At 29.1% G+C, this 11,806-nt stretch overlaps 1 protein-coding gene across 1 annotated transcript; it reads right to left on the bottom strand.

Annotated features, from left to right (window-relative positions):
* Positions 1-2,538: 2,538 nt before the first annotated feature.
* On the bottom strand, positions 2,539-8,421 carry LOC107449351 (trypsin inhibitor-like). The gene is made up of 3 exons (XM_087166626.1): positions 8,283-8,421; positions 5,294-5,467; positions 2,539-2,670 (listed from the first exon to the last, which is right to left on the bottom strand). Exons 1-3 carry the CDS (start codon positions 8,329-8,331, stop codon positions 2,636-2,638), a joined length of 258 nt encoding a protein of 85 aa, XP_087022752.1. The 5' UTR covers positions 8,332-8,421; the 3' UTR covers positions 2,539-2,635.
* Between the last annotated feature and the right edge of the window lie 3,385 nt (positions 8,422-11,806).

Raw genomic sequence — 11,806 nt, 5'->3', positions numbered from 1 at the left:
GAATGGCTGGCATGTGAATGTATCGTCCCTGTAAAACGGGATGTGACGTGTGTATGTTGTTTGCAGATCATCCCTAGGGACATCCTCTTACTTTGCATCCAAGTTATTCCACGCTTTACCAATGACGTCAGTGAGGGGGCATAAATAATAACTTGTTCAATTTTAAATCTTCTGATCAAAATAAATCAATCTGTTATGATCGATTTGTCAATTTTGTACTGCGTTTGATTTAGTTTTATGATTCTGCCTTATGTAAGTATGAATTTATAACCCTAATCGATTTTTTGGCTGAAATATTTATTTATAAATTAAATAATTGAAAGCATTTTATTTCCATTGAACAGAACAAAAAAGACATTTATAAATTATTTGGTGAATACATTTAGAGGTCCAAGTTGAGGGATAGTAATGTCCCATCATGTTTTGATAGAAATGTCTTAATGTCTTAATAATGTTATGAGATCGTTTGGATATGCACATTTAACTAAATAATCATTATTCTATACGCATTTTTTTAACATCTGCTTTAATAATTTTTATTTCCATTCATTAATACAAATAAAACTTTTAAGGATATAAGATTCGAATAAATTTTTTTATGGTTACTATTTGCATAAAAATTCCATCTATTCTTTTCAAACTGGTACCAAGGGATTTAATTCCTCCACCATAATTGAGGAGTTAACTCGTGCTTGGTACTCTGTGAAACCAACGGCTTCTATGTATAATTAATCAATCATGAAATTGTAGAAACGCCCTCAGAATGGAAAATGTCCATTGTCATTTCCATCAGAAAACAAAGAAAAAGCTAGTTCCATCCAGTGCTACATATGTATTTTTCTTACCAGTATATCTAGTAAAGTAACGGAAAAAATGTTTCTGACAAAACATTATTTCTGGGTTTTAACATTCTGATACTCTTAGCAATACGGATTTCGAACAGGGGACAGTACCAATGTGCAAGTTCTCGATTAGTTCTCGTGGCATACAGGTGATATAAAGATACAACCCTTATAACCACTTCTATGATCTATGGCATTTGATAAAGTTTGGAAAGATAAGCTTATCATTAAATAACACGATGTCTTCATTATTAGAGAAAAATCCTTAGTTTGGATAGCCGGTTTTCTGAGTCTCAGATCTATTTGGGTTAAATTCAATAACACCTTCTCCTATCCCATTTGGCTCAGCGAGGGTATGTCTTAGGGTTCAGTCCTGAGCACAAAATTTTTTTTCGATTTATTTTACCGGCATTGAAAGAAGCATACCAAATAATGTGGAGATAGGTATCTTTGCCGACGATATTTTTCTATGGAGTTCAGAAGAGCGGAAATAATCCAAACATGGCGTTCAATTTAAAGCTGGCATAGTTAAAAAAAAAAAAAAAAAAAAAAAAAACAACTCGATAAATTCAAAATGAAAGTGAAAAGAAAACTATAGCTGAAAAAAAATCTATCGATGAAAGCGAAATAGAAAAATTAAATTATAGTAAATAGAGGCAATTTTAAAAATAATTCAATTAAGCAAATTAGCAATTAACTCATACATATTTGATGCAATTTCTATTAGTTTTAAAACCGATAAGTTTCATTCTTGATTAGTTAATTTTTTTCCCTTCTCTTATTTGATTTGGGGGAAAATTTCAAGGGGAGTTTTTTCAACTCTGCTGACTAAACATTTTTAATTATAGTGTAGAATCTTTTTTCACTGTGCAAAAAATATTTGCTTTGTTTAAACTTTGACAAATAATACTTCTTTTAAATTCAAAATGTCTGCTAGCGTTTACTTTAATGTGACAAAAATAGTGCTTGCTTAAATAAATAAAAAAAAAGACACTGATGGCAATTAGTAATCAAAGTAGACACTGATTTCATGAGTCATATTCAGAAAAAAAAAATAAAAGTAAAAAAAAAACAAAAGCTAATATTTTTTAAGTGTGCAGGAGACTTAAAAATGTATTTAGGTTTTTTTTTTATCGCCAACTTAAAAAAAACACGCCATGCATTGTCATTCTTTTTTCTATCAATTAATGCCTTTTAAGCAAATATTATAACGTCTATTGTTTCCCTTTTTTTGATTTAAAGTTCTCAGATTTGTATCTTTTTGGAGCCTGCTTTGTATTCTTTTTAACAAAATTATTCTACATATGGTTTTATAAAATATTTCTCTCCTCTTATCATCATTTTAAAATTTAAATAAACTGTGTTTAAAATTTCAAAAAAGTCTAGTAAAACATTAAGCACAATTATTTACATAATACAGATGAAACACATATGATGATGTTTTTGACACTTACTAGGCTTATAAAATGAAACATTTTCACAATTTTTTGAGTAATTTAAGTAAAAAACTTTTACAGAATAATTTTTTCTGTATTAGAAGATTAGATTATGTTTCTTTATTTAGTTTTAAAGCTCTCTGATTCGTATCTTTTTGGGAGCTGAATTCGTGTTCTTTAATAACGAAGCATAATATTTTTTTTATTATGTATATCATAATATTTCCGAAGCATAAGCTTCTTTTATATATAAGAGGGTCCACATTTTAAATCTCAATTTAACAGTAACAGCAATAATTTAATAGTATGTTGAAATAACGATGAAAAGTTGTTGAAAAGTATGTTAAAATAAAGATCTCACAATTTACTAATTTTTCCTTCACTTCGAATATCTGAAAAAGAAAAAGAAACAAATGAGAGTGACAGAGAGAGTTTATTTTTATTTCTTTTTTTATATTGTTTTTCAAAGTTTAATTTTCTTTTCAAGCACTGCTGATTAATTTTCAAATCTAAGAATGATGAATGAGAAGCAACTACAGAGTTCGGTGAACGGAGCGAGCAAAGGATGGAATCCCCTAGTTATTAAAATTATACAAAAGCTTTAGTGCAAAACTTTGAAACCAACTTGCTTTATTTTCAATTTGATGAAAAAATTTACATAGTTGTTGAACAGCTGTTGTCTGTATTTATCAGCGTGAATATGTCTTTTGATGGCTCTGTCATCAAAGCTATTATTTTTCTGAAAACAAAGAATAAAATTATAAAACAGTGTTAAAAAAGTACAGAAAATTTATTAAAAAAAGGTCAATATTCTCAGAACTTTCAAGGTAATAAATGTATTATTTAAGATATTGATGAATGTATTTAATGCTAACTCATTACTAGCCGTCTTTGGTGACCATCTTGGTCACCTTTTAAAATTAAGTTGCACAACAAATAAGCTTTAATGGTAATCCAGCCGAAAGCACAGCGCAACTGTATTTGAATATTCAACCCCTCCTCCCATCTTTCATTAAATTATTCCAATCATTATTGTCCTCCAATCTTTCTTTCAAACAATCATTTCAATTAGTTTTAAACATTATATTAAGCAAAATTTTTCACCGTCTATCAGTTATCAGTGGCTTTGTCGAAACGAAACTATTTATTTCGATTAGATGTCTGCGATATTATCAAAGCTCTTTATGCACTGAATTTCAGTAATAATTTAAAATTTGACCGGCAACCTTTAAATCTCACGAACAACCGTAGGTATGAGTTCATGACATTTCAGCATTTTAGGCTGAAGATAGAATAGACATTTCACATTGAAAAATCATCCCAATGCTTCATTACGCACTGTACTGCTTTCTCACCCACTTCTCTATTCATAACATGAAGCATGGTATAATATATATATATATATATATATATATATATATATATATATATATATATATATATATATATATATATATATATATATATGCTGTTGATTAAAAGAGGCTATCTTCGTCACCAATGATTGGTGTATGACTCCATAGCAATGCTTATGTTTCAAATTTTTACAGTCATTTTAGAGAGGATCAAAAATAAATTTAAATAATTGTTTGTTAACTACACTACTAAAATGTTACTTTAGACATATCTGATATATATATATATATATAAAAAGAGAGTGGAATGATAACACATAGCCAATCACAAAAGACTTCCGGTTAATAACGCGCAAAACAGCCAAACAAAATTGAGAACGCATGTGTGCGAAAAAGTAATAATTTTTAATAATGCTGTCTGCAGAAATGTTACAACTAAACTTACCAGCTGAATCTTGTTGCGATTTTTATTTTGTATTTAATGTGTGAAATATATCGAACAGTGTTTACTTTAAAATACTTATATCTTTTATGAAAAATGGATCGCCGTGAATATCTTAGGCGATATCAACAGCGGCATACTGCTGAACATAATTTAGCAGTACAAAATTACCGGGAAAATAATCGTAGTGCTATCAATACGCGACAGCAGAATGCACGGCGAAGAAACGTTGAAGAGTCAAGACGTTCAAATGAAAACGAATAATATGGAAAAGAAATTGATAAAAAATGTTGTATATAAGGAGGTTTTGTAAATAATTTTTAATTTCATCATTGATTTTCCTTACTTTTAATTGTTTTTTACTTACTTTCAAAAAATCGTTCAGTCAGAAATATTAATTAGCAGTTCATATTTTTTGAGATGTTTCTTAAATAATGCATAAAAGTGCAAATCATTGGTACACAAAATGATGTGAAAAGAAAAATCTATGAGAAATGTACATAGCTAGGTTTTGTGAATATTCAGAGATCTATTGCAAATAATTTTTTATTTTATTGTTTTCATCTTATTTTTTTATAACAATTCAGACAAAAATATTATTCTTTATATTGTAGTCATATGTTTTGGCAATCCATTAAACATTCAAAAATTATGAAACATGCTAGATAATTCATCGATTTTCATTAAAATGTGAGAAATCTGTGGCATATTGGAAATGTGACTAAACAATCAAATTTTATGAAAAGTTACAGCACGATCAGTATAACATTCAATTAAAATATGATAAGATGATCTATGATACTTTGAGACATATGCTGGAAAAGCAAAAGTGTTAGGCTGAATGTAAAGTTGAACAGCGCAAAAGCTAAAACGTGAATGGTATTGTTTAATCTATTTTAGTTATTTATTTTATTTTACTTTACAACGGCAATTCTAGCCACGAATCGAAGTAATAATATATTAATGTCATACTCAATAAAAATCTATGTGACGAAACCTTTTTTGTTTTATATATTGACAGTTCTATTTTCTTTTCTTTCATTTTTCTTTATTTTCATATTTTTTATCTATTCAATTTTTACTTTTACTTTGAAAGTAAATAAAATCGTAAAAGAAAGTAGATTAAAGTAAAATATAAAATGTTATAGGGGGAACTTGTATGATTTATTGTATAACCAACCAAATGGGATTTGCATTAAAATTGATCTAAAATCTTACCACACTTTTCTTTGCACTCCTTCATCGACTTGAAACTGTTTTCATTGCCACTGCAACCATTCAATATGAATCGACGGCATAGATTTTGACTTTTATCATATGCAAAACTTGGTGGTGGATTCTTGCATTGACTTATCTTGATTGGCAAATTACAGACATCATCATCTCCTCTTACTATGAACATCACCACATAAAATATAACTTTGTAAATGTCCAATAAAATGAAATAAATACTATACTCTGTAAAAAGTTTCAGTGCATCTCAACATCAAAAATTAAGGCAATTACTTTTACATAATGGCGCAGTGAAACATCGTACACTGTACACAATTATACACAAGAAGCACCGTACATAATTCTTGGTTCTTAGTGCAGTAAAACACCAATAATGTTCTTTTACATTATTTGATGTTAAGTAGTTGCCACCATGTTCGTTATACAGTAACAATAAAATTTATAATTACAGTAAAATCTATAATTATGATACACATAAGATTATGATACGCATAAGGTAGATTTACAATACAATATAAAGTAAGAATCATTACTTTAAGAAGCATACCTACATACTAATTCTTAAAATGAAATTAGTTTGTTAATCAAACATACACACAGTACAGAGACAGTATGATGAATTTACTGTGTTGAAAAAAACAGAAGTGAATAGAAATAAAATGTTATAAAATTATTTAATACTAGTGACAGATTTATGTAAATCTTCTTATGTGAACATAATCATATTTGCTATGAAAAACACATCTTCCTTTTATAATAGTTTACTTCTAATTCTGAGGAATGTGAGGCTTAAACAAATTTTCAACTTTACAACAAACTTTCAAAAACAAATTTTAAGGTTATTTTCTGACGATTTCCAAACGCATGCCAAAGTTAGCAAAAATAATTCATGATGGGAATAAATACACCAGACCCTATACCTCCTAGAAAAGAGAAGGTCTCAGCACAGGTTACCATAAATAAGAAATTTGATCCTTTAATAGTCCAAAGGTGAAGACATCTTGCAGATCACTACTACGAGCAGATCAGCACTACTTAGTCGTTATAGATCCTTACTACTTAGTCACTACGAGGCAGATCACGGCGCAGCTTCTAAGCTGCGCGGTGATCTGCGCGTAGTGACATCTTCCACTTAGGTCATTAAACCTCCACTGCGCAGTTTACGTCATTACATCGGAATACTAAATTGATCCGTGCTGAGGCCTTCTCTCTTCTAAGAGGCTCTTGTCTAACCTTGGAGTAAGCTATCTCAATAATTGATGTTTAAATTTAACCTCACCCTCTAAAGTGCGTATGAACCCTCGATTCGGTATTTTCTTAAAATAAAATATTCATTCACACAATTTTTGGAGCTTTTCAATCTCGAAAAATTTTGTTAAAAATAATTTAATAGTAAAAACGCTATAAAAAGCAAGCTGGTCTATAAGTTATTTTTTTTCAAGACTGTACCAATTAGTAGGTCAATTTAAAAACATTAGGAAGGGCCTCGGAAAATTTGGTAGACCTAATGCTCACTTTTGGTCATAATCGGTCCCTTTTTAAACCCGTCTATCATGTATTATTATGTATTAAGTCACGTGCTTGTCCTAATTCAAGCCGATCTTTTTCAACACAATTAATTAGAATGAAGGCTTGTAAATATTTTTATATGCCTTTTTTCAGTATCTTTCAATTTCGTTTTTCCTATTTATTAGGATAAAAGTCCTCAATAAGATTATGAATCCAGAAAAAATATTGTACGAACACTAAGAATGAACGACCATTATATTTAAGGATGGACGAGTGAGATAATGAATCCAGGGAAAGCATTATACGATCACTTCAGAATATGATTTCATTTCAGTCGTCACTGTTTTAGTAGAATGTATGGACATAGTTTTTAAAAAAATAATGTGAGGGTTCATGCTGTTTTTCAGTTTGCTATTTCAATATTGAGAAATAAATTTAAATATCATTTTAAGGTGCTCAAATAATTTCGTTTTGATTCATATTTCATTTTATACCACCAAAAAATCCCTCTCAAATATTTATGCAGGGTGTCAAAAAAGTATGGAAACGATTAAATGTCTAAAAATTACGTATTGGATCAAAAACTTAAAACTACACGTGGGAAATTTATTCAGCAGATGTATTTAATAATAATATATTCAACTTATGAATGCTCCTTTGAATATGAGCAACTTAAAAATTTGAAAAAGGTTGGAAAAATGAATTATTAATTTCCATTGTAGATTTGGATTATCCAGAAAGCTCCGAAATTTGATTTTCGGGTTTTTATTTCATGTTTCAGAGATAACACTATAATCACCAAATGAAAATGGAGTACAGATTGATTAATATGGAGACATTTCGAGAAATCCATGCCAGATCGAAAAAATAAAAATAGATGTGTTTTATATTTTGAGAAAATCGTATCTAATGATATCAAATTCGTGGTTCCCAAGGGTTGGGAATTTTGCAGTATATTAGTTTGGTGTATTATTACCCGATTCGAACGGAAACACTTCTTTTGACTTCATTTTTTTCGAAAATTTAAAAAATACATATACGAAAATTTAATGCGCTCATTATTGTACCCTCAGTAAAATATTTCAGCAAAATTTTTGAATTAAAGAACTTTTCACTGATTTCCAATCGCAAAATTGAAAGCGAAAGCTTATACGACCTTGAATTAACAAATGAATAATCAAATTATCTTAGTAGACTTTGAGAATTTACATGACGTGAATTTAGCAAATTTCAATAAATTATTATAATATCTAGTATACTTCAAGAATTTACATGACGTTAATTCAGCAAATTTCAATAAATAATCAAATTATCGAGTATACTTCAGGATTTTTGATATTTCTGAAAGTGAGCATATTAAAAAAACTTCCATTTATTTAATTTTTTAGGATTAATTTTCAAAAATTTTTTAAATCCATTAATTTTGATTGTGTAAATTATAATTAAAATTTTCTGCTTTACTCACCCCATGTTATAGCGCCTATTACACAAAAGAGAAAGAAGAGAAACTTCATGATAGTGACTTGGCTATATTTTAAATTGATTATTGAGTTTATGAAGTCGGATTTTATAAGAAAATATTTTATAAGGGAATTGACAGCTGAAAAAACTGCTTAACGATAAAATACATCTTTGCAAAAAACCAGGTAATGGAAAAATTAATAAAAAAATTGCTTTTAGATTTTGATTTATTTGAGCAGTTTTATAACTGGTCTATAAATACAGTTTATGAATGTATGTGAAAGAGTTTTTTATTTGAACCATAATAATCTAACTACGTCCTAACTTGGTTTGTTGAGGAAGTTTCAAAATAAAGTAGTTTCACACGTCTTTAACCCTTTGACGCAAAATTTTTACTAAACATGCTTTTCACACTTCTTTTATTATTTTATTTTATTTTATAACCGTCGTTGAACAGCCGAGCCAGTTTTTGAGTCTACGACTACTAATGTTCAACTCCGTAGCCTCGTAATTTTAAACACAATCCAGAAGACAAGGGAACTCCTGGATCAAATATTTATCTGAAATTTGCCTTCGTGGAGGACATTTTCAAGGAACTAACCCGCATTTGCGTTGCATGGAGAGGAAGACTTCGAGAACCACTCATGGTTAGCCTGACGGCAAAGGGACTCTAACCTATGATCCGTCTACCACTGAGGATATTTCACGTCAGCACAGCGGTCAGTGCAAGCTGGATGCGGATTCGTATCCATCGCTAGGGATTCGTGAATTAGTTAAGTCAAAATAGTGAAAAATATTGCATTAATATTTTAATAATTGATGATTATAAAATATAGCAATAAACACCCGTGTCTATTTCTGCTTTGAAGGTAAAATCTTCCAAACATGGATCACTTCTAAACAGTCATTTTTCGAATTTGAACTTATTTGCTGTTATTTAGATCTAAGAGAAATAGTTATTCCTCTTTGAAATTTCTTTGAACAAACAGTTATTGTTACAAACAGTAACAGCAGTTACAAACAGTTTGAATAAACTGTTTGTAACAGTTACAAACAGTTTTCTTCAAAAACAGCTATTGATAAATTTCCGAATGTGAAAAATTTTTTTTTTTCAAACTACGCTTTTTAGATTTTATATAGCCGACCGAACTGTGTAGGGGTTAGGGAACTGCCCTTGCATCAGAAAGGTTTTGGGTTCGAATGCCGGGCAAAGCATGGATGTTCTTTCCTTCTCTGTACTATCTGTCCTTACTGTGGGAGCAACGTTGGCCCACCTAATATGGTGCCCCTGAAAGAAAGGCCAACAAATCTGCACTGTAAATGCCTGAATTGACACAGGTGGGCATTGAAAAAAAAAAGATTTTATATTTTAGCACAAATGCAGTTTCGATATTCTAACAGAATTTTTAGCAACTATTCAACTGTTTTTTATGATCATAAAATACCAAAATATATTTTTGCTTGTAATTAGAGAGTTAGAAAAAAATATGAAAGGGGCACCGGTATCCAATTTGCGTCAAAGTATTAAAGTGACACTTTAGTATGTTTACAAATAAACAGCTTTAAGTGTCCGAGACGCCAAAAAAACCAACGTTGGCCTACTTTAGCTATCACCAAAACTTTATTAACATCGAATAAGAGTTGACGAGAGTTTGTTGTTGTCATCAATGCTACTATACACTTACTTAAACATAAATACACCAAATTACATCATTAAGGTATCCGACTACCTTAAAAAAGAGGATTTTCACAAAAAATCACTTTTTTATTTTATTGCTTTATAATAATGCCCAATTTTTCTAGTTTTAAAAACTGTTTTGTTTTTGAATGCACGTCAAGCAGAACTTTAGTTATAGCTATTTTAGTAACAGATGACAGCTGTCCAACTTACCGGAAATTACAAAAATGAAGCCGGTAGTAGGTAATAGTTTCGGTTCCATTTCTATTTGTGTGTTTATTTTTCTTAGATATTTAATTTTTAAAAGCTCTTAAACTCACGGCTAATAATCTGAATTATATTTTAATTAGATTTTACGTCTCGTGGTTACTGTTTGTGGGTAACATGAAAAGTTAGCATATTTTCTGATAGTTTGTTTACATTTGAAGCGTACTTTCTATATCTTGATTTTGATTTGTTTTGAAGAAATTTATTGATTTCTTTCAAAAAAATTTGTTATTTATTTTGATGAATTTATTGAAATGGGTAAAGGACGTACTTCTCGATCTAAGAAACGTAAATATTACGGTAATCAACATGCCACCAAAAGCGATGATTTGAGTAAAGTTGATTATACCATTTATTCAAAATTGTGTAAAGCAGATGAATCTATTACTTCAAGCTCTTCAAATTTATCGATTTCTATGGATGTCAATAAAGAACTGATGCCTTTGGATAAAAACAATCTGTGTGGCAATCGAATAATTGATATTGAGATCCTAATGGTGATATTAGCTTCATTATGTTGTCCGGTTTGCTATGATAACAAATTGCACTTAGAAGAAAATTCTAGATTTGAGCTATTATAAATATTATAAAAAATATTTTTTACTTCTAATTATTAATAAAAACTATATTTAGACATATATATTAAAGTGTGAAAATACAGTAAGATGGTTGTTTAATAAAAAATTGTTCCTGTGTTAAATGCTTTATAAGTAGTAGAATTTTGATGTTATTCACTAAATACTTTAAAATATCGCTAAATAATACGTTAAAATATCGCTACGTTAAATAAAACTAAGAAAATGTGTGAAGGAATGTGCCCCCTATAAAATATAATAACTTCCTACTGACAAACGTTCATAGTTTTTAGAAAAAATTTAATTATAAACTTTAATTGTGTTTTTCTCAAAATGACAATTTTTCTGTTTTTTGTCTACGGAAAACAAGATAACTCAACTAATTATAATAAATTTGTCTTCAAACTTTCAGAGATTGTTTCTTGTATTGGTGGTTATGTAACAGACCTCCAGAATTCAGATAACTGTATTATTTTTTGTTTTATGAGATATTTTGCAGTAGATAATGTGAAGAAAATGTGAAAAAAATGGAAAAATATGCTTAACACTCCATAAATTTTTTTAATTTCATGCTATCATTTAAGTTGAGGTTCATAACACTTCAGAGGGTTATACGAAACGGCTCAAAAAGTTTGATAGCTGCATGTATAATAGTTTTTTGTGTAGAGTGTTTTCCGTTAATGAGTTATTTTCATTAAAATTATCTAAAAAATACTCTTTAAACAAAGAATTTCCTGTATATTAATATTTTCTCGATTAAATATGTTTATTTAAATTAATATACAATATAAATTGCAATAATGTTGTGAAAAATAATTATTTTTCAAAAATTTTGTCCCGAAGGTAGTCGGATACCTTAAAATAGGTAAGTTTTCAGTTGTGTAATAAGGAAATTCTCATTTTAGTTTTTAAGTTTGTCTTAACTGTATTAAATAATTTTACAATGTATAAGTTCAATTTGCTTTGGTCCTTTAAAGCCTAATTTGAATTCGCTTTAATATACTTTCT

Source organism: Parasteatoda tepidariorum, chromosome 6, assembly GCF_982258835.1.
Source record: "Parasteatoda tepidariorum strain Cologne lab strain chromosome 6, Ptep-v5.0, whole genome shotgun sequence".
Lineage (NCBI taxonomy): Eukaryota > Metazoa > Arthropoda > Arachnida > Araneae > Theridiidae > Parasteatoda > Parasteatoda tepidariorum.
The sequence above is the reverse complement of the archived record's forward strand: the minus strand, read 5'-3'. Positions and strand labels throughout refer to the sequence as shown.